The sequence below is a fragment of the Chenopodium quinoa genome, unplaced genomic scaffold, assembly GCF_001683475.1.
Source record: "Chenopodium quinoa cultivar QQ74 unplaced genomic scaffold, ASM168347v1, whole genome shotgun sequence".
Lineage (NCBI taxonomy): Eukaryota > Viridiplantae > Streptophyta > Magnoliopsida > Caryophyllales > Amaranthaceae > Chenopodium > Chenopodium quinoa.
The window spans coordinates 2,142,386-2,169,744 of record NW_018742205.1 but is presented as its reverse complement, the minus strand read 5'-3'; the positions used below and the strand labels follow the sequence as shown (position 1 = coordinate 2,169,744).

Below are 27,359 nucleotides of genomic sequence, written 5' to 3'. Positions count from 1 at the left end.
ATGAGCATTCTATAATTACTTATGGACTTATGGTAGAATACTTCTCCAGTATGCCTTGGGAGCGCTCTAGAAACTTCTGGAGAGCACTAAGCTACTTGTTGCACCGTCAATTATTTTAGGTACTTATCGCATAAATCCATCAAGACCATCATCTTCATTAGGCTGAAATATTATGGTCTCCCAAATCCCGGCCTAGTTCGTATATATTTGAGCCACCAAATGTACTACTTCGTATTGTTAATACTATTGCAACTTGGGTGATCACTAACAATATTTACATTTTCCAAAATAATGCTCTATAGAGGAAGGTTACTCTTAGCAGCCCCTGTCGCACCCCGCAACCCAATCATTGCACCCAATGGCCGATGGTGTGCCGACCCTTGAAAAAAAACAAACATGATTAAAAATAAAAAATAAAGAAACACGTCAACTAATTTAATACCGATATAAGTCAATCCTTGAAAAATGACAAATGTGATTAAAAAAAAAAATATATGTCAACTAATTTAATACAAAATATGCTATTAGCAGCAGCTTAATGGGCATAACTAATCCTTAAACCTGTGAGTTATGGCCCACCAATAATCTCAAGGTACTTAAAAAGACCTAGTTTTACTTGGTTCTAAAGTACTAATGTCACAGATATCGTCCTAATCGATCTTATTGCGGTTATGTTTAGATCATGTTATGTCATAGGGCAAACAAGTTGGTTGATTGCACTCACATGCAGTTGATGATGGACAGGCACAAAACAAGTGCAAGAATCGTGATTTGATAAATGTTTATTTATTTAATAGAGGTTTATTACAATACTAATATATGTTCATTCTTACTCCATCATGCTCGATTTTTGAAAATAATGGTATTGAAATTCAAATATAGAAGTCTCTAGAATTATGCAAGTCAAAAGTTTATCATAACAATAAATAATTAAATACAGACAAATTAATACTTCCTTTATTCTGTTTTTATTTAATTTGTTTCTTTTATCACGCTTGTCAATGCACAACTTTAATCATCAATAACTTAACTTAAATCCTTTATAGTAAAATTTTTAAAAGTTATATATTGTGATATTACTTACTTAGATGATTCTAACAAGATCCCTTATAAACATGTTTTTCCTTGCATATAATTCACATAAAACGGTCAAAGATGGGGTGGTGAATAGTGTAAAAGTCAAAGCGAAGTAAAAAAGAACGGAGGAAGTAATTCATATTGCCATGTTGATGACATGATATAAGTTTATAAAATGAAAGTTATCATAATATTTCCATACATCACCACAGATGACACCACTTTCAGGCGTTCAGTTACCACCCAAACCAACAATCAGGCAATCGTGGGAAAGTTTAATTTCCAAATGTAGCAATGTAGGGCACAAATTCATACAACAATTCCAATTTGCAGCACAAATATGATTGCACAGCCACAAAACAAGCGCTGGAGTCACGTTTGGCAATTAAGCTTAGTTAGCAAACCAAAGATTGCTGGAATGTATCTATACCAAGTAACAACAGTTATCATGTGCTTAGTTCATATGAAGATTCTACCCTAGATATCGAAACTAGTATAAACAAGTTCAGCATCAGACCAAAAAAAACCTCTTTTAGCTCTCTCCAATTTCATGTCTACAGTAATCAGCCCAAAAAATTGAATCATATTCCATCACCGACATCACCATCTAGTTGAATTTTGCCTTTGAGAAGTCCATCTCTGGATGCTGCATGAATTCACAAGTGAATTTTAGATAAGGTTTACTGAAATCCTTACTTAATATAATTTCATTTGTAAAAATGTACATTTCACCCAAATTACAGGTGTATCAAAACAAAGTATTTACCTCAGCCATAAACTTCTTCAACAGCTCTTGCTTCTGCATGTCATCACTTGTTGGCAAGCCCATTTGTTTCTGCCTTTGGTCAAACTGCACAAGTGCACAACCAAAACATGATTTTTTAAGTGTGATTATACTGTGTAAAATGCAGGTCTTCAGTCTTCACAAATCTCATGCAAGGAAATTAGGTATCACATCAATTCTTAGATTACTATACACATGCCAAGATAAGTCGGCTAGTATGAAAAAAAGTCCTGTAGTCTTACCATCATCTTCTCCACAGTTGACCTTGTTTCAGGATCCAAGTCAGAGAGCTTGCTGCTTTCAGGTTCAACTTTCTGCGTATCAATTTCAGGCTCACCTTTAATCAGACATCTCCACCAATCCATTTGATCGTGCTTAGTCAAGAGAATTGAGATAGACTTTTGATCCTCTGAAGAAAAACCAGAATAAGTGTCAGAAAGATAACATTCCAAGCACTGTGTTTTCATGCGCACAATGTGTGCTAGCCTAGCCTGCTAGGCTGTGTGTGTGTGTGTACATACATGTATTTTGGCACCAGCCAAGAGCTTTAGACAAAAATGTAACTCTGGCCTAGTGGAGGTAAGTAAACCAAAATTCAAATTGGGGAGTACACCACTACTTCCCCACTAAAAATAAATGGCAATCCATTTCAAATCCCAAAAAATGAGCCATGATCTTCCTCAACAAGTAACCTTTTAATCATAGCAACACACTTTAGCTGGACTTACCTCAACATTAGCTGGACTTACCTCAATCATTGAATTACAAACCCTTTTGGGGGGTTGAACCATTAAGCAAGGGTGTGGAGAGAGAAAAAAAAAAAAGTAGGGTTCTCAAGAAAAAAAAATTACATGAAAGAGGTGAACAACAAACCTAGGCTTTAGGCATGAAAATTCATGAATCACAGTAACAGGTAAACAAATAAAATACTCATAAATCAAATAAAACTTCAATGTGAGACTCTAATATCTACTTGCCAAGCCGTCGGAGCAATCATGATTTGGGTAAGTGTCTGAGCGATTTAGGAGTATATTACTGTAGAAAAGAGCTTACGTAAAAAAAGGAAAACAATAGGTAACAACTTGAGATATACAGGTTCACAGCCACAGAAGAGGCAGAGCAAGAGGGCACATTGCACATGTATAAAATTTTCAACATACCCAAGCTCCAAAAACAGTCATCTGGCTTCACAGGCTTATAGAGATCACCCTGAAACAATAAATATTACAAGTCAAAAAAGGTCTAAATTTGTTAAAAGGAAAACAAGTGGCTCAATTTGATATAAGAGAGCTTACATCAATAATAGGAGGCTGGCCCTTGAGACCAACTTTCAAGTGATTCTTCTTAATCTCACAAGAGATGGACCTTGACTTTGTCCCAGGTGGAACAGGTACGCTTACAGTAACTTCTGGCAAGGACTGTACCCATGAGTAGTTCTCCAAATCTTGACCATTCCCTTTGTTCGGTTCTGCACCAATGTATTTCAAAGAGTAAATAAGAAAGGCTTTGATTAATTGAGTAAATAAGAAAGGTTGATTAAAAAAGCATATCAACTCCTAACAAAAACACAGCAATACTACACATGAAATACATCATTCTACCATCTGGTAGTGGCCTTTCACAAAGAGCCATCGCAAATGAAAGGTATAATATAAAAATATGAATCCAAAGTGTAATTCATGCTTTAGTTATGAAAAATGTGATGAAATATGAGCCATTACCTGAAACTAATATTATTTATGTAAAGGTTGGCAGCTAAATTTCTCTTATGGGTAGCTACTAGGAGTAGCACATCAATTAATCAATATTGAAAACCGGCTCCCAACTAGAAAGACACTGAATTGTTCTCTGTTTTACAGTCATCTTATTAAGGGCCTGTCTGGATCCAGTGTATTGGGGTGGAATGATTTTAATGAAGTGCAATAAATTAGGAAATAACATTGCTGATATTATTATTAGCACAGACTTTGCTGATAATAATTATATTGTTTATCAATCTTTCAAAGAATATAGTGCTTAATTTTTGGCAAAGATTATAGTGGATTTTTTTTTTCTCTTTTTGTGCAGAACTTAGTAGTTAATATATAATTCAATTTCTAGTAGATCATTATTGCATATGCTTCAAAATACGATTATTGTGCTCCATTTTTATTTTTTTAATTTAATAATTTTTTCAGCTAGATTATTTATCCGTTGACAAGAAATTGGTGGGAAAAAAATGAGAGATGGTTATTATGAGAATTATGACAGGGTTTATAATCTTGGAATCAAATTCATGTTTGTTAATCAGGCTTTTAATTTGTTATTATATTGGGATTAATTAGATTTAAAGATTTTTTTCAAGTTGTAACTGAATTACTTCATAATCTTGGGATTTAATTTCATGTTTGTTGTATTTAGCATTGGACAGTTTGAATGGAAAAATAGCAGCAGCAGTACATAATAATATAAAAATACCAAGCGCAAGAACAAGTATACCTTGTAATAAGTTACCTTGTACCAAAGCTGCTACTAATTAGTCCCTCCTAATTGTTATCCCCTTAAATTAGTTTACCACAACAATTTCCCTCTTAATCATTCTAATAACTCCTCTAAATCAAAAGGATTCACTCTAGTCCACCCCAAACCACCACCACCCTGCCCGATATAAATTTGGAGCATATGCTTCTTTGATTAAGAAATTAAGCAGAAGGTGCTCATAAATTAGCTTTAATTTCGCAGTATGTTTCTACACTAATTTGTTTAATTGAGTACAGTTCTCAAAGGATCCTATAGCAGTATTATCTTGACAGCTAGAGATTAATTAAAAAGATCCATTAACAATAATTCACTAACAATCATGAATGAACAACAACGAATCATCAAAAAACAGATTAATCAACGCTCAATTGCATATTAACTTAACACTCATTCATTCATCAACAGTCACAGATTAATCAACCAAGATCCACAATTATATACTCACCAAGCACCAAACACATACTAATAAACAGAACAATACTTAGAATCAATTATATTATACTTCTTCATTTATTAACCGAAGTTAGGGCAAATCACAATCATATATTAAAATCAACAACTAAAAATTAATTAGGTCAAATTCTATTCATCAAAAAGTCAAAATGAAGAGTAGAATCACCAACATTGCGCAATAAATCAACACAAAATTCAAAAACTCAAAGATGAAAGAGATAGATGATAAACCTATATACTTAGATTTCTCTGTCTCCTTCTCATCATCATCGTCGACATCCATAGAAGACGCATCCTTCTTCTTCGAAGCAGAAGACGACGCAACAGCAGCAGCAGCAGCAGCAGCTTCCTCCTCCTTCTTCTTCTTCTCGGCTTCAACCTTAAGCTTCTCCCTCACATTCTTAACCAAACTAACAACCTCTTTCTCAGACGAATCATCGGCGAAGAAATCCGTCTCTTTCGCAACGAAATCAATGGCGGATTGAAGAAACCCTAGCGGATTCGAAGGATCGAGAATTGTAGAATACGGCTTCGGAGTAGGCGGTGGTTGTTGTGGTTGTTCTTGAGGTTTGTGCTCTTCTTCGACGTAATCTGAGAGAATCGCCATTGTTGTCGGATTTTGAGGAGGGAGAAAGAGAAAAACAGGGGTTTTCTTGGAGGAAGATGAAATGAAAAGAAAAAGGGAAGAGTCGAGATGAATCAGTAATAACAAGGATTTTAGAGGGATATTTATATAGAGAGAGAAAGAGAGGAGTAGAAGGGGCGATGAAGTGTAAACTGTAAAGTGGAGGGATTTATTGAAAAGTTTGAGAGAGTAGATGATTCTAGAAGGTCTTTCTGATCTCTTTGATAGTCCGAGAGGTGTCAATACGGGTTATTCATTCGGTTCGGGTTGGATTTATTATCTCACTGGAAATCCGTGCGATGTATAATTTATTTGAATTTTTTAAATTTTTTTTTGTATTTATGTGCTAAAATTTGTTATATATTTAGATAAAATTTCTAATATCAAAAGGTAATATTTTATATTTAATTAATTTAAGCTTAAAAATCTCATTTGCCAATTTTACTTACATGGCATTTGAATTATTTAATTCTAAAATAAATTAATAATCTCTTAATTAATTGGCTGCCACTAAAATTTATAATCAAACATGGCGAGCTAGGAAAATTAAATCCTACATGACTCTCTAAAAACTCGGGAAAAAACTCCATATATATATTAATATATATATATATATATATATATATATATATATATATATATATATATATATATATATATATATATATATATATATATATATATATAGGGTTGGGATGCGATGAGAACCACCCTTTATGTGAGGAAAAATCTCAGCCGCTAAATTAGATGAATTCCAACAGCTGAGATTATAACTCAAAGCCTGCCTAACTAACAAATTTTGTTACCTTCAACCTCTGCTTTATCTCTCTCCTCTATTCTGTCAAAGCTCGAAACTTACCAATGGCAATTCATTGATTATGCTCTTTCTTTCTGCACCTCAAATTATCATCGGTCGACAATTTCTCTCTCCTATTCTTGTTAAATAGTAAACAATTTCAACGGTCGACAATTTCATCAATCATTGAGGTTTGTTTGTTCTTCTAATTTTGAATTGCATGTTAATCTTAATGTTCAAAATATTTTGATTTTACATCTCTGAAAATTTTAAAATTGCATTAATTATTGAATTACATGTTAATTTTCGAATTGCATTAATCATTGAATTGAATGTTTGATTGCATCAATTATTTGATTGAATTGAATCAATTATTTAGGTTTGATTAATTTGATAGAGATTTTAATAATATCAAATTAAACTTGATAGTGATTGTAATGATGTCAGATTAAACTTGATAGTGATTGTAATGATATCGGATTAAACTTATGATCAAATTAAGAAATGTTCTGAAATTTCCAATTGAATGCTCTTATTATGTTGTTAGTAGGTTCTTATTTTCAATCAAATTTAAAATGAGCAAACCTAAATATGTATAATAGAACATTTCTTATTGTTTTCTGAACTTGTTATTGAGCAAACTAGAATTAAAATGAGCAAATATTTATGAGATTCACAAGTAATTCAAGGATCTATAAGTATTCAGTATACACAATATGCACAACAATGCATTTTTGTTTTCCAAATATAGGAGCAAAAATAATTAAAATGAGCAAATATAATCAAAATGAGCAAACATATTATGAGTTCTTTGGTCTACTTGCCTGCGCACAAGCCCACCCCTTCTTCTTGGTCTGTTTACCTAAATTGGTCTTTATTTTTTTTTTCCAGCCAACTTTTATAGGTACTTTGAAACGATATAATGAAATAAATAAATACACTGTGCAATGTAGTAATCTCATGTTAGTATGATCTGTTCTGCTTTATGATATGATCTGTTGTGATATGAAAATGTTTTTATAGTCTGATTTGCATGATATGATCTGGTGTACAAACATTGCTTCGTCTATATTAAGATCTTGTTAAATTTGTTATAATAATGTGAACTTTTGTTATTTTCATTATTTTGTTATAGAAACAACATTAAATCTTGATTAGTATCAATCAATCAACGCATTAATTCCATTGGTAGCGTAAGTTGGCTACGTGAACAAAATGTGATTATTTCGTGTAGGTCATCGACAAAAATGGGGTGTGACAAAGTTTTGCACTAGGGCTTGCTGAAATTCTCCCTCTTTTATCCAAGGACTCACAGGAAACCTATTGGTGGAGTATCAAATAAACAAAATTTTAAATTTTTTTATTTGAATTTTATTTGTTTAGAATGAAGTCTAGATGTTAAAATTAAATTTATTTTCAATTCATTCTCAAACTTCAAACTACATTATTATTAAATAATGCTAAGAAATCTGGCTGTTATACAATCGAAAAATTATTTACAAAAAAAAAAAAAAACTGTACTTTTCATTATCTCTAGCTTTTAACTTAATTGGAAATGTAGTCGTAAGCAAATTTAATCACCTTGAAATTTCAACCATATTTGCCAATAGCCAATTGCAAAATGAAAGAAATATATGTAATACAGCATTTATATATATATTTTTTTGACACATAATACAGCATTTATTTTAATGTATATTACTCCCAAAATAAATCCATGGGTATAGTTCTTCAATTACTTTAGGCTTGTAAGTTGTAACTAGAACATCGATGCTAAATCTTGAAGATCTTCTTCTTTTGAGCTGCCTTCTTTACAAGTCCAAGTGATTCCGCAATATCATCACAAAGTTGTTGTGGATCAGGGATCACATTTTGATCAACTGCAATAACCAAAGTCATCTTATCCATGTAACTCTGAAAATGGATTGTCAAAGCCTGCACCAAATAGACAAACTACATCAATTAAGCACAATATAACTTGATCTACATACGTCGCATATATGTACTATAAGATCCCAATTATAATAGAAATTGTTATATACACTCGGGTGCACGGTGCACCGTATCCAAGGGTATTGTTTGCTCATAAATACCCTTGGCTGCACCGTGCACCCAAGTGTATATAAAATCAATACCCTTGGCTGCACCGTGTACCCGAGTGTATATTAAATCAAGGATAGTGAGCATTAAGCACGCAAGTTACATACATGTGGGTGTCCAGAAACACTAGTAGCAAGGAATGTGATTGGATGACCATAGAAGCTTATTTCTTCCATTGGACCGACCATATTTGAGAAGCCTAAGGTAGTATTGGATAGGACTCTGTATGTTATTGCAGCAGCTACCTGTAAAACTATGAAGTAAATATTACTTTCATACAACTAGTAGCTTAGTTAATAATGATAAAGCCTAGGTTACTATAAGTTGAATGCATACCCCAAGGCCTAGAAACTTGAGAACAATTTCAGCACATATATATGTGACAATTGCTTCAAGAGAATGTTTCTTTTTGCCAATGGTGGCTTTAGCACTGCGTATGTAATCTAATGGGTCTTCTCTTAGCGCGATGTGGAAGGGAAGGAAGATGTGACCAATTGCGTTCCCCCATTCCCACTTTTTCGTATTGGGATCGTCTGTTTCCATTTGTTCTGCTAAATCCTGTTTAGTATCTTAGACAATTTTAAAGCCTTTTTTGAACAACATAATTTTGGTTACAAATAGGTGATAGAAATGAGTAATGTTGTATTTAAACCTGAAGCTTGGAAGTTGGTCTGACATTGATTGGGATTGATGATCTGATACAAATATGCTTAGGCAAATTATTTTTCTGCACCCCTTCATCTCCTTTGGACTCACCTGAATGTAAGAACGTATTACTGTACATCAGAATTTCATACAACTGAAAAAATAAAAATATAAATGATCACGTGGGTAAGCTGAAGACTAACAATACTTCCTGTTAAGGTAGCGCGATAGGCCTGCCTGAGTTATCCCTAAAACCACATCATTAATCGTCTGAAAAATATTATCAACGGCGCCCCATTTAGATGTATAACAAGCTTAAATTTAATCATACATATGTTAGTAATGTCAATTAAGTTTGAACAATTATTGACAAAGAAAACGTACCACATTCATGATATTCTTGACCAACTTGATGTCATCAAGGCTTAGAATTCTATAAACAAACTTTTTAGGAGCCTTTTCGGTTCCAGAAGAGCCTTTTAGATGAGTTTTGGTGTCCTTAAGAAAAACTATTGTGGCCAAAAACATGCATACATCTATGAAAGTGTTCCACAACATGTTGAAAGCAAACAATAGCCACAAGAAGTAGTCCCATAAACTAAATGAGCTTCTTGTGTTAACCAACTTCTTATTTTCAGTTGGGAGTGTAGGAACTGCATTAGGATCAGAGGTTTTTCGAGTACACGAGAGTATGAGGGATATGATTGAGATACCATCTCCTATGGAATGGTGAATTCGGAAGACAGCAATCGAGTTAGCATCCTTAGTTTTGATGTTGAGGATGTGAATTTCCCATAATGGCTTGGTTAAGTCCATAGGAGTTTGAGCAAGATTTGAAACATAGTCTTTAACAAATTCATCCGGTGAGTCCATATTCGAATAATCCAAATTTGGGACTATAATGTGGTTGTTCACGTCCACTTTGGTTCGGATCCATCCAATTGGTCTCCCGGGGTTCTTGGGATCAAAAACCTACTTGTTTAGAAAAGATGGAAAATTTAGCCTCATGTTGAAGCCAATTCAAAGACTTCTAATATAGTCTTTGTTACAATTAAAAAAAGAACGGATGAAGTAATATTTACCAGTTTGCTAGAGATGCGAGGGTGCTTAACAACAGTTTGGTTAAGTCCTTCCTTAACAACGTCAACATTGATTGCGGTGTTAAACCCAGTCACTGCTACTATGCAGCAGTTCAGCCGTGGCATGTGGAACAAGCATGTCGCCAGGCTTAGTGGCTCCTCCACCTCCTGCTTTGACGTCCTGGTTGTGCTGATGGGCTTCAGCCACTGATGTTCCATTTGACTTTAGTTAATAGTGTAGAGATATAAAGTTTCTTTTACTCCATTAATTTTTTGGTGCAAGGGCTTAAATATAAATGCAACTATTGTATGACAAGGAAATATCCTTATGAATACTCGTTCTCTCCCACCAAATTTGGGTCTTTTCTTTAATCTTGCCTATTAAAGGTGCATTTTCTATTATCTTGCCTAACTGTACTGCAGATTTTAGGCATCCTAAGTGTGAAATGTGAACATTGTTAGTTAACCATTAAAAACTACACCTCTTTCAGTACGAGTAGTATTTAAGCACCGTTTTCCTTAATTTATTAAAAATTATTTTGACAATGATAAATACTTGTATAAAGCTAACAAACTTTTTCAGGTAGATTCCTCATTCTAACTCTTAAAAATCTTTTAACACTTAAAAAGTACTTCGTTGTTTGTACAAAAACCAATTTGCCACAATTAAAGTTTCAATTTACAACAAAAATAGGAAATTAAGACAAATAAAGAGGAACGAAGAGAGTATTGAGTAATATATCCGCCCATGCAAGTTGCTAGAAAACTAAAGCATCCTCTCAAATTAGAATATACAAGTACAAGAAGTAGCTGACTCCTAATTTAAAATTTGTGAATTGTAAAAATTAAGTATGAACATCAGAGATAAAATTGCAATTAACGCTTAATTGTTACAAGTACATAGCTTCAATTCATCAGGGGAAAAACAGAGTTGAAGAAAATGCATACCCATGCAAAGGTAGAGGCTGCCATGTCGATTAGCCTTCTTTGATCCAAAGTATTAAATGGTAATCTCATTTCTCAAATACTTTGATTTTTAATTAGCGAACGATAATGTGTATTTTGTAATGAATAATGGACAAAAGTTGCTCACAACAACTAATTTAATTACTTTGCCTCTTCTATTTACAGAGTTATTACTTAAATTGAGCATAAATTTGTAGTCACAATTCATGCACCTCTCTATATGCATGACAAATAAATTGCACTGTTGCCGGGGTTAGTTGTATAATTTGTGAGGAAATTAGGGTTCTAGTAAACAAACCTACTCCTTTCATTTCATATGATCATACTATGTAACTTTTCCGAAGTATGTACAGTATTGCGGAGCTCTGATTGTATATACGTGTAATAGATATTTTGTTTATAATAGTAACCTTATATGAGTATAAGTTATGTACTCCATACAATATTATACATACTTCGTATTTGTTATGTTATAAAACTTACCACAAATTAATTTTCCCAAACATATATTGTGTCTTAGAGGATATAGTTTAGTCGTTTATAAAATGAGGTGGCCAGTGACTCAAGTAGGATACACAAATCATGCCATTCTATTAGCAACTATCTCCTATTTTTAATGAGTGGGTAAGATTGTTGCTGAGTAGGTGTGATGCAACATTAATATAGTAGGCAAACTCAGTTATCAAAGTCTGTAAAAACCTCCAGCTTTGTATAATAGTGCACCACAAAAAACAGAAACAAATGACTATATGCCCATATAAAAAATACTCGTACAGCTTAGTTAACCAAGTTCTGGTTTACAAATAGAACAGTTAACAAACCATCCACTTAACATTAAGCACGGAAATAAAAGTTGTGCTAGCTCTTTATTCTCTGAAGTCATTATCTTCAATGTCAATTCAACAATCTCAGCTTCAACTCCAAATCTCCAATTGCTTTCGATATAGCTACGCCGCTTTCCTGATACACAACAGCTATATCAGCTACAGATTACAGGAAGCTATAATTTCTAGCAGCAACAAAGTTAAATGAGAAGCTGATAGTACCTATCTGTCTTAATCGATCTTTACTCTTTAGGCATTTCAGCAAAAGCCAAAGGGGAGATCAGGCTCGGAGTATAACTCAAGACGCGAGTGCTGCCTTGCTCTCCAAATGTGACAAGCTGAGTATACTTCTTAGGCGAAGAGTTTGGATCAACCAATCCTAGTTTCTGATCACCTAACTGAATGAAAAACTTACCAGCCCTAGTGAATCCAACCACATCACAACAAGAACTTAGATTCATGTCCCTATATAATCCAATGTATTCAATCTGTCCCTTTTGCTTTAAAATCGATATGCTCACATCACCTGAACTGGTGAACCGGCTCATGGCCAAGGACCCTCCCATACAACCTAGGAAGCGAAATCCACTTAAGTACGAGTCACCAGGGATCAGACCGCGTATTTCATCAAACCTTTCATGGACTAGATCAAAACCCAAAATGCATTGTTTCTCACCACGCCCTCGCTCATACATGATCCAATATAGAGTCTCATTGACCAAAACTCCAGCCAAACTAGGCCTCCCATGTAGGGAATACCCATGAAGCCTCTCATCATGAATTTGCTCCCATTTTTTACTTCTCAATGAGAAAACATGAGCCACAATAACTCTGCTTTCTTCGGCCTCACTTATTCTAACAACCTTATAATCATCACTCGAATGTACATACCCGAACCCCCAAGTGAAATTTCGAAAACCTTCCAATAAAGGGTACAAAAACTTAGTCCATTGGTGTATAACAGGATTCCAAATAATCAAATAACCCAACATAGAACACAAGCACGCTAACCCATTACATGATCCTACAAGAATAATATCATCTTTCGACGACAAACCATCAAAATCAATGCTTAACTTAAACAAACCCTTTTCACAATTAGTACCCAATTTTTCCTTATCATCATCAAAAGAATATAAAAAATAATTATTTCCAGAACAAATAAGAACACAATTTACAGGGGAAAAGGAATGTTTAAATGAAGATAACTTGAAATAAGCATTACCAAAAATTGAAGAGGAAATAGAAGTATACCATTGTTTAGAAATTGACTTATATTGGAGTATAGATTTGATAGGCAACCTTGTAACAATATCATATACTATAAGATCATGAGGGAGGTCCATTTTTTGAAAAAATGAACATCATTTATTTCATCAATATAATTTTCTAAATTTTGCTGCATTTCTATTGGCTCCTCCCACTATTTGTCTCACTTTTAAGTTTTAACTCAAAGATTCACTTTCTCTCTCCGTTATCTTGCGCAACTTGTCCACTAGAGATTAAATATTTTATCCTAGTTCAAATTCAGGATTTTTGTTATGTGCTTGAAATTTTAAATTAGAAGTCAGAAAAGGGTTCCATAAGATTTGCTCTAGATACAATGAACAAGTATTCCGTGTGTTGACATCATGACATCAATGGATTTTACTTGATATAATAAGTAAATTGCATACATGATTTCTTAAATTTATTTTGCACGAATTATAAAAAAAAAAAAAAAAACACTATTCCTTTCAAGTTAAAAACTTGGATTAGCGTAAATGTTTAATGTTTACCACTTTTTGTTTAGATGTGAAACACCATCTGACTAGTTGACATCTAAATCGACATAAACCCATACTTGCATGACATCTGAATCGACATAAACCCATACTTGCATAAGGTGTGACTTTGGTGATCTATAACATGAACAAAACTTGATATCAATCGACAATTGATTTAACCCAATCCTCTATAATTCAAGCCTAAACTTGCACGTTACAACTAATTTGACCCAAATCAACTATGATTGAAACATAACCCAATTAGAACATGACCCAATCTGCGGTTACACATAACTTTTTTTTACCCAATCACAGTTAATCTAACCTGCCATTGACTTGACTTGAAAATGATTGACCCAACTTTTTATTTAATTGGCCTAAAATAAATAATGATAACATTAACTTTAAGCAATTGAGCTTAATATGTTTACAATCCTTAGATTGACAAAAATATAAAATTGACTTAATATTGTTTTATAAATTTTGGTCTCACTCTCAGTATTGGTGTAACAACATATTGATACAACCTTCTTGTCAAATATATATATATATATATATATATATATATATATATATATATTATAAGGTTATTGATACAACCTTGACTCGATTGTGTTATGATCTGGTTTACTTGTTATGACTCAATATTGGTCCCATCAGCCAAATTTGACCCAAAGCTTAAAAATGACTAGACTTGAAGTTAATTTGACTCGATAAAGACCTAATGTAAACTTGATTCAAATTGATTTATATGCCATAAACTCACCCCTAGATCAAACTAATTACTCCCAAATTCAAAATTGAATACAATCTAAGTACTTAAGAAAACAAATCAGTGAAACAACCCTATTTATTTAACTCGAGCCAAATCATAACTTATCCAATATTATGTTGGTCCGATATAATATAATTCAAAACCTGACCCGAACTTGAGTTAAATGCTCAAATACTTGTATTGATTGCTCGGATCAATTTATCTTTGATAATGTCTAGTGACTAGACAAAATTTCAAGTGAACTGCTAAATGGTCGCTCCCAATTTACCAAGTGTCGCTCCCATTTTGACATGAAAGGACCATATTGCCCTTTCCAATAACTTAGACTATATAAGACTCCACCACTTGGTTAAAAAGATTCCCGAGCATTTTAATATTATTCCAGAGGCACATTCGATCCACTACTTGGTTAAAAAAAATTCCTGAGCTCACCACATCCAACCCAAAATTCCCGAGTCCACCACCAAAAATTCGATTTTTTTATTTAAAAAAATTTATTAAGCTTTAGCGACGGGTTTAGGACGATGGATGATGACAACGATCGTCCCCGGAGGCATCGTCGGAGGATTCTGCAAGTCCTCGAATTTTTGTTTTTTATTTTTTGAAAAGCGTACATCCGCCTAAAAAATCCGGATCCTCCATGTTGGATCCGCCTAAAATTTCCGGATCCACCATGGAAGATTCGGAAATTCTGTACATCCGCCTAGAATTTTCGGATCTTCCATGGTGGATCCGGAAATTTTAGGTGGATCCACCATGGAGGATCCAGATTTTTTAGGCGGATGTCCAATATTTTTTTTTATTGATTAATTAATAAAAACGATTAATTTTTTTTTGAAATTAATTAATCAAATTTATTAATGTAATTTTTGTATGATATTATAATTTTTATTGTGATTATTATTATTTTTGTGGTAATTTGAGTAATTAGTATTAGTATTATTAGTTAATATTAGTTACTTTTGTGAATTTTCTGTTTTTTTTTTAAAATTTAAGAATTTTAAGTTTATCGAGCGTAAAATGTTTTGTAAGTGTTACGAGTGAGTGTAGTAAGTATTTATATACGAGGGTTAAATACGGAACTTTAAGGAAAAAATGTGAGTGACGCCTAGTAATTTGAGAGTGACGTTTAACTACCCCAATTTCAAACACATAAGATGACACTCTATAGAAGTACTCGACAAAATTGAAAATCAAGAGAGCGGCAAAAATTCAAAAAATCCATTACTTTACTCCACAGTTAACGGATATCCCTCAATCACCCCCAAACGCAGGATTTCGCAAACCCTAACTCAAAATTACTGCAATTACGATCGCATTACAACTAAATTCCAACTTTAAGCTTATTGATTTCAAGCATATTCATCAAATTGCGTCAACAATCGGAAGAAATGGGCGTCGAAAACTATCATGTGATTGAGCTTGTTGGTGAAGGTTCTTTTGGGAAAGTTTACAAGGGAAGAAGAAAATACTCAGGCCAGGTAATTTTTGTTTTTTTTGGGTGAACTTTTAGTTTGATTTTTTGATTTTAGGGTTTATACATTTTGATTGGCAGATTGATTATTGATGTGGGTTTGTAAAATTGCAGACTGTTGCTATGAAATTTATAATGAAACATGGGAAGAGTGATAAAGATCTTCATAATCTTCGGCAGGAAATTGAGGTGATTTTTGATATTTTTTTTTAATAATTAAAATCATACTAAAAAATGGCAAAAAACTACGTACTTCGTATAACTTTGGGTTTAGATTTCGAAGTTTAAGTTCAATTACTGTTGAATTTTCTTAATTAGTGTAATTTTGAGTCATCATATGTATATGGTTGATCTAAAAATGGAAATACGACAGTAAAAGTGCTATGCAAATGATGAAGATAACTATACATTATGGAGTATTAAAGTTGAAATTATATGACATAATCGTTCATTAGAACTGACTCTTGTTTTCTTGTGAATTCCAGATACTCAGAAAGCTTAAACATGAGAATATTATAGAAATGCTCGACTCGTTTGAGACTGCACAAGAATTCTGTGTAGTCACAGAATTTGCTCAGGTTTTTTTCTCCTCCCATTTTCATACTTCTGAAAGGCAAATTGCAAGTGCATGTCATTGCCACAATTGTCTGTAAGAATAGTGTTTGACCTGAAATAATTTGTGTTTCATCAGTATATTTTTGTGTGATGGATTTCATTTTTTATTGTCTAGGGTGAACTTTTTGAGGTTCTTGAGGATGATAAGTGTCTGCCTGAAGAACAAGTTCAAGCAATTGCAAAGCAGTTGGTACAATTTCATTACTTAGTTTATTCATTATTTTTGTCTTCAAAGTGGCTCTCAGCTTCTATTTTCGATTTTTCCCTAGAGGCTAGAAGCCTAGAACTGAAGTACCCTGTGATGCTTGATAGATTTCTGCTTGAAGTGAATGAATAGGTTTATGGTTGTTTTTGCTGGTCAAATATTCAGGTGAGAGCACTGCATTACTTGCATTCCAACCGAATTATTCACAGGGACATGAAGCCGCAAAATATTCTTATTGGTTCAGGCTCCATTGTTAAGGTTAGGTATTCAGGAGCTATCTGTTTACTTCACTTTTTGTATGATATTTACTTTTGGCTTTTTGGCTATTCATAATTTCCACCCTCATTTTCTTTTGGTAATTTATATTTATTGTTGAAGAATCATTATTTTCTGAGCTTTTCATAGTTTATATTTATATTTTCATAGTCTAATGGATATGACTATAACTCCATAGTTGTCCAATTTGGAGACAAAGATTTACTATTTGCTCATAATGTACTTGTTTGGAATGTCTCAGTAATTTTTTGAGCCTTTAATTGTCATTGCATTTCATGTTAAAGGTCAATTGAAAACAATTCATAATTTTATGAGCTGTAAGCATAGGGGTAAGGCTTCAGACATCTAGTCCCTTTACCTTGTTGGGGGTGATCACTTTTGTTTAGGCGATTGGGTAACATTTGATGTTCAGTAATGACTGTATTGCCAATTTCCTTTCTGAACTTTGCATTATCTTATATTTTTTCATCTTTACTCCAGCTTTGTGATTTTGGATTTGCTCGTGCCATGTCAATGAACACTGTTGTACTTCGCTCCATCAAAGGTCAGCTTTGTGATTTGTTTGTTTTGCTAGTAATCTAATTTCCAAGTTCATTATGGTTGATGCAAATACTTTTTTCTTGTATTTCTGTGGACTTAATTTCTGTTTATGCTCTTCAGATGATTTTCTTTTACATTGTCAAAACCCTTGTTAACTCTCCATCAGGTCCAAAGAATGCAAAAAGAAAAGGAGTTATAGAAGTTGGTCTTTTATTCACAAATTATTTTACTGTTAACTCTTTTGCTCAATTTATGCATCTGACTGTTTCAGGTACTCCGTTGTACATGGCTCCTGAGCTTGTTCGCGAACAGCCATACAATCACACAGCTGACTTGTGGTCTCTTGGAGTGATTTTGTGCGTACCTCGACATTAATTTGCTGTAATTTTGTGCATACTCAATTCACCTCAACCCCCCGAATGATGTTATTGGCATACAACCTACCTTAAAATTATGTGTAGGAGTAAGTTGATCAAGCTTGAGTTTACTAACTTGCCAGTGCACCAGGTATGAACTTTTTGTAGGCCAACCTCCATTTTATACCAACTCAGTTTATGCGCTTATACGGCATATAATCAAGGTACATCTATAATTAGTTGATGCTATCAGGAATATAAAATTACAGCCCTGCAGAAACATGAGTTTATTACCTTATATTTGCAGGACCCAGTTAAATATCCGGAAAATATGAGTCCAGAATTTAAAAGCTTCTTGAAAGGATTACTTAATAAGGTTATTTACATCCTTACTTTTCTTTTCTTCTTAGTCCTCTGAATAATCAGACTGGAACATATGCTGATTTTTTTCTATTTAATATTTTTGGGAATCAGGTCCCACAACAAAGGCTCTCTTGGCCTGGCCTTCTTGAGCACCCATTTATTAAAGATTCTTCAGCTGACTTGGAGACTAGGGTACGATAGTCTTATTTTGCCTGTGGAGCATTTTTCAAGTTATTATAGCAAATTAATATAGGTCTTCTTTTAATTTTTCCTCAGGAGTTGCATTCTCCTACAAACCTGTCAACGGGGTGCGTAGCTTCTCGGAAAGGCGAAGCTCCAAATATTCCCCTGCCAGTGCGCTCTAACACGATCACTCCTGAAAGTAAGGCCTTATCATTCATCATGTTCATCAATCTGCTACCATTAGCTTACTGTTAGTTTGTTAGCCAATCCTGGTTTTCTGAATTGTATTAATTGCTACTGCCACAGGTATAAATAATACTCCTTGTGCTTCTGATAATGAAAATTCATCAGGCCTTCGTGATGACCAACCAAATGAGTCCGACATGGCTTTGACAGAGCCATCTCTTGAGCCTACAGGTTACTATAATCTTATCATACTATGCTAGAGTTCAGTTGTCCTATTGACAAAATTTTTAATCTGAATTCATTTTAATTATTGTTTGGCTGCTGATGCATATAATATGAATGGGATCTCTTTGGTCATATGAGCACCTTACGTCTGTTATTTTGAATCTAGTACATGTTGCCTCTCAATTCAATTTCGACTGAAAAGATAACATTCAAATTTATGTCTTCTCGTAAATATCATTCCTTACCACCTTTATTTAAAGGAGTGGTACACTAATAAATCTGTTATATTTAATACACATACACATACACTTGACATGTATACTGCATCATTAACTTGCTGCTACTGTTTGTATCTATTTTGAATATTTTCTGTTTTAAGTAACTGCCATTATTATTACTTGTAGCTATCTATTATGTTCACTTATGTAGTATATGAACCCTTTATATAGGCAGTCAAACAGTAGATAGACTGGAAAACAGTTCTCGCACTGTCAAAGGTGCAAAAGTGATAGGCCAAAAAAAGGAGGCCCTGGCACTCATTCTGGAACCGTTTAAAAGTTTTTCTAAAGCAATGGGGAACTCTATCAGGTAAAGGAATTTTTGACCTCTTTGCTGTTGTCATAGCTTCAATTTGATGGTATATGTTTGTTGGACCAAAATTTGGTCTAGTTTATTCTATAATCTTTATACAAGGTTTATATGAATAGTAGTTATCTGAGTTTTTTTTTTTTTTAATTTTTTTTTAAAAACATTTTTCATTTTGTTTTATGTTCACATTTGATTACGTCAATAGCATTAGTTGTAATTATACAAGATTTTTATTAATTGTAATAATGAAAAATGCATTTATTTCTTACTTTTTATCAAACAAAAAATATTCTTATAAGTAGCTTCAAGCCTTCAACATCTTGAACATCAGAATAACAACATGCCTTAGTGGGAATGCCACTAGAGATAGATGTCTAGATGTGCTAAAAAATTGTTTCTTGCTGGATATGGCTTTATGCAATATAACAATAAATTCTGTTTTCTAACTTTGGCAGGAAGGAAGACATTTTGAATTTGAATCAGTCACTGAGAATACTTTCAAACTTAGTTGCAGCAGATGCTGTCACACATACCAGTCGGGATGAAATAATTTTTGAGCTTCTTGGACTGACTTCTGCTTTTCTTAGCCAAAAAAAGATCGATGCTTATGACTTGATTGCTAAGGTATATGTTTGTTTTTTCTTTATTGGAACTAGACACCAACATCTACAAAAGAGTATTAACAGCTCCTGTTCTCAGAAATGAAATGTTCTAGATTTCTTGAAAAGTTTCTTCCGTCAAAGTGTTTAATTATTTGCATCTATATGCACCAAATACCAATCCACAAATCTTTTGGCTCTAATTATTGGTTGAATGTTTTTTTCATATACTCATATGCATCATTGTAACTGGACATTGTTGGAAATACCAATGAGTATCCTGAATTATTATGTATTCTTATCACTTATGTGCTATTGTGCATTCTTATGTGCAATTGTGCACATATTCAGTTTAATGTTGCTTTTTAGGCCCTGCTTCCATAACACTCATGGGAAGAACATACTAATTACGGACCCAAAAGCACAGACTTAATTGACTAGTGATTTTCTTTTGATTTTGGAAGTCGTTTGTTTCTGCCATATTTAACATCTAACAAAATCATTAGCTTTGATTTAAAATTTCATTTTTTTAAATATATGTTCTTGCATCTCATCAGATATAGAGACCTCTCTCTCCCCACTCTATTTTCATGAGCAGAATTCCATAATTGATGAGTGCTTTCTGTCTGTGCAGAGTTTCTTGATTATTAGAAGATTAATTGATGGTGGTGGGGACAGCTTTGGGAGCTCATTTTTTACCCAGTGGGTTGCGCTTGTTGAATTGTTTTTACAGGTAGTCTTCTAAATTTCCAGCATGTTTTTACTGTTTTTAGACATGTTATTGACGCAATAACTTGTGATTAATTTACTTATAAGCATTGCATTTGATACAAATCGTTTTAAAAAGTTAATGCATGGGATTATTTGTTCACATTTTAGCTTAATGATGGATTTGCACAGCTGTATACTTGTGAGATTATAGCATGTATAAGAAAGATGCTTTACCATTTTGAAGCCACTTGTGTATTTATGTATCAAGTTTTTTTTTATACCAAAGAACATTGGCCGATAGGTGTTCTGGTGTTGTGCTTCAGTCATACTACCTTCATTTTTTTAGTTGACACCTTTTTATTATCACGCTTGCCAAAACACTATTTTAACGATTAATATCTCTAATTATCGATATTGTAAAATTATTAAAAGTGGATATTAATAAAATATACATTGAGACGATTCAAACAAGATCCCACATGACTATGTTTTATCGTAACTATAAATCATAAAAGCTAGTCAAAGTGTAATTTTTGAACAGTGCAAAAGTAAAATGGTGTGAACTAAAAAAAAACAGAAGAAGTAGTAAATTGCATTAGATATTGGAGCAATTTTTATTTTATTTTATTTTTTTTTATTTTTTTATTTTTTTTTAGGGAGAGGGGGGGGGGGGGGGGCGCTATTCTATGCTGGAAGATTTGTCTTAGCTTCTCTGTAAAAGTTAATTGCTTAGGTTGGTGGTGCTTAATCGGTATAGTTGTTAGGTCTATTCTCATATGCTGTTATATTCTCAATCAACTGCTTATAAATTAGTAAGAAATTTACATATTCTCTTTTTCTTGGTTCTCATTATTATTATTCAACTTATTAATCGAGTTTTTATTTGAATAATTTCTTGCAACCTTATGAGGTAAGTTTATTGATCTGTCAAAATTATGTCACCCTTGTTTGTTGGCAAGGTTATAGAATATGTCTTTATGCTTGATATGTGGTCATTTAAGAAGTGGAATTACTTTAAAGAATACTGTAGCATATTGTTTTGTGCTAGTCCATTTCATTCTATGTAAGTACTTCAGCTAACTGAAAGTGAGTTTTCAAATCTGAAATTTTTTGTTGACAGGTTGTTAGTAGTTTTGAAGATTCGAGTGGTAGAGTTCTATATGAATCTACCTCCTCTATTGCAGTCATGTTAAATCAAGTTACTTCGGCTATCAAAACATTTTCTCCTTCTGGACCTTCTAAAGCTATTGATATATTGAAGCAAATTCTTGATCATGCCAAAACAAGTGGTTTGGTTGATCACCTTTGTGTGTGCTTAGCAGCTTCAGGAACAAGTATGATTTCAGGTTCCGCTAATTTGTCACGTGTTGCTGCAGAAGGGTGCAGAGCTCTTTGGTTTTTAATTAATGCATTGGAGACTTTTTCCCTCAAAGACAAATCTGGGACATTTCCACTCACTTCTTTGCGCAGCCATTCATTAGTCCGACTTGATATCGGAGAGAACGACAGGTCTCCAGATGTTGGAACTGACTGTGAGAAGGTTCTTGATGCTATTACGAGAGCATTTCTAGATTCCAAACCAGTTCACTGTGCTATATTATACTGCCTTCGTCAGCGTAATGAAGCCGTGCTCTTTGCTGGTATCCAGGTTTGATATTAGCCTTTGGTTCATTATTCTTTCTTTCATCCTTTAGGTGAACTGGGAGTTTATTGCTGATAACAAAGTTTCCTTTTTTTCCAGCTTCTACTGAGGTGTTCTATGCGCAGTGGATTAGTTCCGAGTGTGCTTTGTGGTCCTCCTAGTTCTTTGCCTGGCACAACTGAGGTAAGTGGTGGAGGGGATCACACGCTTGTTTCTGAGATATTCTCCATAATATCTCTTTGCGGATCATCCTTGAACAAAAATTCACAAATTAGTGAAGCTAATGGCTCGAAGTGCAAATTGGCTAATCCTCATGGGCTTGCTTTACATTCATGTTTGCTGCTTTCTACGATAGCTCAATCTTTCAAGTCACATGGGAAAAGACACTCAGCATCTATTCTGACTTCTTCTTCAAAGAAACAGCAGGCAAGGCTTTCATCAATTGCTCAACTTTTTTCTTGTGATGATGGAGTTCCATCTTCGTTTCACCCTCATTGTGCATCAGCCATGCTAGCCTATGCATCTATTTTATCTCTTGGGATTGGAACTTCAACTGAGTCTTCATTATTTGATATTGCAATGCCATTTATCCCTCGAACTGCTACTCTTTGTGACCTTCTCAAAATGAATTATAGAGTTGAGCATGAGGGCAACTGCAATGCCACATATATGCTTTCTCACTGGCATGGGCTGAGGGATGGATATGTTGGCTTGCTTGAATGTAGATTAAAATTGGGAGGACCTTTAGCTGTCCAACAATTTTGTGCTAGTGGACTCCCACAACTTCTCATAGATTTTCTGGGCAACAATCCTGTTGTTGATTCTCATGCAGCAGATTGTGATCGAGTTGGGCTATCTCCTATTGGAGTTCTGTGGGCTATTTCTTGCCTAAGTCATTGCCTTCCAGGTGGCTCTGCAACTTTTCGACAGATATTACTGCAGAATGAACATGTTGAATGCATTCGTGACTTGGTTTCTGATGCTCATCTGAAGCTCCTTAAAACTTGGGCGGGGCCTGGTGGGGGAAAGAGTGGATTGAGGGATATTATAAATGCTGTGATAGATTTATTGGCCTTTCCTTTTGTTGCTGTTCAAAGTGCTACTGGTTTGCCATCCACCACTGCTTCCATGAGCAGTGGGCATCTCCTTAATGTAGGCTCACCTGGTGCGAAAGTATGCAGCAAAGACTCAGAGATTATGAAAGCAATCAAGGAAAACATGGAAAAGTACATAAGGATTCTTTTAGAGGTTAGATAATCTTTTACCTTTTCTTTTTCTTAAATGTGCGGCTGTTTGTCTTATTTTATTTTCCTGAACGTTAGTTTGTGAGTTACCTTATTTGGTGAATTGCTGCAGAAGCAAATTTATGGTTCTTTTTTTGATAATCTATATGTGTAGTTTCCATTATCCTGCATGTTCTGAACTGAGAATGAAAATGAATGACTTGTCTTTTTGTAGGAAGAATACTTATCACGCTCACGTACATGAGCAATGAGTTATATGTGGTTTTACTGCTGTTCTCCATGAACTCATTGCAGTACATGGAGTGCATTAGTAGAAAAAGTATAAATGAATGTATCTCTTTGACTCTTTCACTGTTGCACATGCATGGGTAATGAGTTATATGTTGTTTAGCTGCTGTCTATGCATCTTTCACAGTATTGCTAGAAATAAGCATCAAGTATGAAGTATATCATATCAAAGCAACTTCTTGAAAGCTTTGCCAATTTTCCTTCTTTGGCTTCTATGCTTTCCCTTAACTTTTTCATATTTTTTTCTCTCTTCCTGGTTGCAGGCAGGGATACCTATCATAATTTTGCGATGTGCTGATGGTTTGGAGTTGAAGGACATGCAAAGACCAGTGGCGTTTCTTGCAAAAATGACCAGCCATAAACCATTAGCCATTCATCTTGTGGGGAAGGGGATGCTAGAAGCTTCCAGAATAAGAAGATTGTTTGATGGTTCATGTCCTAAAGGGGTCATCCTGGATGTTCTCATGATAGTTTCTGAACTAGCACGCATGGACAAGGTTATCTCTTTTACAAAATCAGATTCTTGTATTTATTGTGGTTTATTTGAAGAATTATTCTGGCATTGGGTTTCAGTTCTACAGCTTCTATTCATAAATATCAAATTGCTGCCTGTAGATTGTTGTATAAGTGTAGAACCAGTATTTTAGAAAGCGCAAATGTTCACCTGAGACACTAGGCTCTGTCAACTTGACATGCTAGAGGATTAACAACTTCATGGCTCTAGAGACTAGATCAAGCGATTCTACTAAATTGCATTAAATGTATCAAAAGGTTCTTGAGGCGATCTTCTGAGACCTAGTCATGTTACTTTTTCTTTTTTTTGTTTACTTGAAAGAGTTCATGGATTCTGTTGCTGTCATATGATAATTTTTTTAAATGAAACTTCTGCTTACCATCTCCACAATCTGCAGGGTGGTGTCATAAGACTCATAACTATTTTATTTGCGTCTTTTGAATATGGAATATGTGCCTGGGGCCTAGCTTTGCCTTGTGCTCAGGCTCCCCAACATTATTTCCTGAGTAAATAATGTCTTCTGGAACACACTTGACTGCCATATACGTCAACTGACATAATGCCTTCATTCAAAGCATAACTATTACTCTTCGGGGCCTTTTGGGCTATAGAATACAAATCTGCACACTAAACTAAAAGATGAGAAATTTCTTTTCCTAACTTAAAAAACTAGTAGTTGTTTTGTTGATTGTTTGAAGCTCTCACCATCCCTCTTAAGTCTTAAATGTATGCATAGATGACAGCTTAAGATTGTCCTTATCTGTTGAGAAAAGAAATAACATATAGTCTGGATTCAAATATTGTGTTGTGTATGCTTTGCAGGGTTTCTATGAATACATCGACAAGGCAAACATTTTGACACGCTTAAAGGAGTTCCTCACTTCTGAAGATTCTGATTTACGTGCAAAGGCTTGCAGTGCTTTAGGAAATATGTGTCGATATAGCTCTTACTTTTATGATTCACTGGTAGGTTTTAGACTGGAACTTGCCGCTTTTAGTATTTTTATGTCAATCAATCCTTATGCTAACAGGGTTTTCCTTCCTAGCTAAATGATTTGTGATGGCATGATTTTCTTCCTGGCATTCTTTAATTAATAGTTTATTCCATATGTGTTAGTGTGTGTTTCCTGATTGTTTGATGTTTAGGCAAGGCATGGTATCATCAGTCTACTCATCGATCGATGTGCTGACCAAGACAAGCGTACTAGGAAATTTGCCTGTTTTGCTGTAAGTTTTGTCCGTTTCAACTATTATCGTGCTTTACATAGCTGCTGCCACTAGTGTACATTTACTTTTGACTACCATCTTTGTATTGTCAGAGTTCTATGATATGAATGTTACTTTTTTTTTGTTTCAGATTGGAAATGCAGCTTACCATAATAATTTGTTGTACGAAGGACTTAGAAGTTCCATACCTCAACTAACGAATCTGCTGCTTTCTCCTGAGGAGGATAAGACAAAAGCTAATGCTGCTGGTGCTCTAAGCAATCTCATTCGCAATTCCAATGAACTCTGCGAAGACATTGTGTCTAATGGTGCTATACAGGTTTGGTTCATTACATTTTAATAATAATATGCTTGCTTTAAGGTTGTTCTTGGTTATTCTATCTGCAACTGTTGGTCTTGGTCTGGTTGGGGAGTGGGCTTTAAGAGGAAGGAATGACACTGGTCGAATCTCATTGCCCCATTTTGTTTTTAACAATTGTCTTTATATTATACGTGCAGAACCTATTCTTCCATAGCTAATACTGTTATAATGTTTTTTGTTTTTTAATAAATGTCTGTAAAATCTCAATGGTATATAAAAATGGAAGGTTCTATTGTTGTGGTATTTCATAGGGACGAATAATATGAAATTAGAAAAGGTGATTGAGAGGATATAATGAAGAGTAGAGGAAGTAAATTTTGGACTTTTTTCACTGTTTGGTGTCTCAGACTTCAGTGTTTCTCAATTGAATAAGGTTGGAGAAAAAATTACAGGTTTAGTTGTATTAAAAAAGTTCCTGTACTAATTATCCATAAAAATAGTGTCATATTAAAAATCCATTATTATCAATATGAAACATATATATATTGTTGAATTGCATATGCTTCTTTATAGACCAATATAGAGGGCAGAATAATCATGTTAGAATATGATTTTGAAATGTCAATGAAAAGCTACTCTGAGATCTTCTCACTCAAGTTTGTTTTGTTTTGCAAGTATTTATGTTAATACATAATGGTTCCTCAAGTAACATATGCTTTGACTTATTGCATTTCTGTTTAAAATAATAATTTTCACTTTCATATCTGCTTACAATTCTGCAGGCTTTACTTAAGGTGGTCTCAGAGTGCTCTACAGTAGCCCTGAATCCTCCGAGAAGGGATGCTGTGAATGAGTCTCCCCTGAAAATTGTTCTCTTTGCTCTGGCGAAAATGTGTGCACACTCACCTTGCAGGCAGTGCATTCGTGCTTCAGAGCTGTTTCCTGTGGTAGCACAACTTCGTCAATCACCTGAAGATTCTATAGCCAAGTATGCATCCTTAATTTATGATAAAGCCAATGGAGTTTGAACCCTGACTTATAAATAGGACTTACGTGCCCATGAAGTAGCATATCAATCAACAACAGTCGGAGATTCACCCTGATAAATTGGTGCCAGCAACAAGATGCGATGCAGCTTTGGACAGAATTATGAGATAAAATGTAAAGGATTCTGGATGAAATTTCCTTGTATCAGAGTGGAATGCCAACTCTTTATCATTGTACATATGCTTTTTGGTAATATATATGAAGATCACCATAATATTAATTATCAGCATCACTAATTTATAATACATTCAAAACCTCTCATAGATTGTTGAAATACGTGGCCTAGATAGTAATTTTCTGTATAAAAAACTTACTTCATACATCAATTAAAAAACCAGCTGCTTTCACTCGAAGGCTTGTTATTC

General features: G+C 34.1%; 4 protein-coding genes across 4 annotated transcripts; 1 reads left to right on the top strand and 3 right to left on the bottom strand.

Moving 5' to 3' along the window:
• Positions 1 to 1,209: 1,209 nt before the first annotated feature.
• On the bottom strand, positions 1,210 to 5,857 carry LOC110728725 (protein BOBBER 1-like). Its single transcript, XM_021908375.1, has 6 exons — positions 5,066 to 5,857; positions 3,157 to 3,329; positions 3,022 to 3,070; positions 2,104 to 2,270; positions 1,844 to 1,927; positions 1,210 to 1,723 (listed from the first exon to the last, which is right to left on the bottom strand). The coding sequence occupies exons 1-6, from the start codon at positions 5,439 to 5,441 to the stop codon at positions 1,685 to 1,687; spliced, it is 888 nt and encodes a 295-aa protein (XP_021764067.1). The 5' UTR covers positions 5,442 to 5,857; the 3' UTR covers positions 1,210 to 1,684.
• A 1,622-nt stretch (positions 5,858 to 7,479) lies between these two features.
• Positions 7,480 to 11,190, bottom strand: LOC110725587 (O-acyltransferase WSD1-like). The gene is made up of 8 exons (XM_021905053.1): positions 11,028 to 11,190; positions 10,083 to 10,286; positions 9,385 to 9,972; positions 9,204 to 9,270; positions 9,008 to 9,111; positions 8,692 to 8,913; positions 8,463 to 8,600; positions 7,480 to 8,190 (listed from the first exon to the last, which is right to left on the bottom strand). The coding sequence occupies exons 1-8, from the start codon at positions 11,094 to 11,096 to the stop codon at positions 8,029 to 8,031; spliced, it is 1,554 nt and encodes a 517-aa protein (XP_021760745.1). The 5' UTR covers positions 11,097 to 11,190; the 3' UTR covers positions 7,480 to 8,028.
• A 543-nt stretch (positions 11,191 to 11,733) lies between these two features.
• LOC110725578 (F-box/kelch-repeat protein At3g23880-like) lies at positions 11,734 to 13,230 on the bottom strand (the record flags this gene model as incomplete). Its single annotated transcript, XM_021905043.1, has 2 exons — positions 11,734 to 12,005; positions 12,092 to 13,230. A coding segment is annotated over one exon (1,119 nt), but the record flags the coding sequence as incomplete, so codon positions are not given.
• Positions 13,231 to 15,388: 2,158 nt separating this feature from the next.
• Positions 15,389 to 27,230, top strand: LOC110728691 (serine/threonine-protein kinase TIO-like). The gene is made up of 22 exons (XM_021908333.1): positions 15,389 to 15,891; positions 15,999 to 16,073; positions 16,370 to 16,462; positions 16,615 to 16,689; positions 16,870 to 16,962; positions 17,461 to 17,524; positions 17,792 to 17,876; positions 18,028 to 18,100; positions 18,184 to 18,252; positions 18,351 to 18,431; positions 18,516 to 18,621; positions 18,729 to 18,839; positions 19,283 to 19,421; positions 19,877 to 20,045; positions 20,655 to 20,753; positions 21,852 to 22,379; positions 22,473 to 23,621; positions 24,169 to 24,402; positions 25,242 to 25,385; positions 25,566 to 25,646; positions 25,777 to 25,965; positions 26,730 to 27,230. Exons 1-22 carry the CDS (start codon positions 15,802 to 15,804, stop codon positions 26,973 to 26,975), a joined length of 3,993 nt encoding a protein of 1,330 aa, XP_021764025.1. The 5' UTR covers positions 15,389 to 15,801; the 3' UTR covers positions 26,976 to 27,230.
• Positions 27,231 to 27,359: the final 129 nt, after the last annotated feature.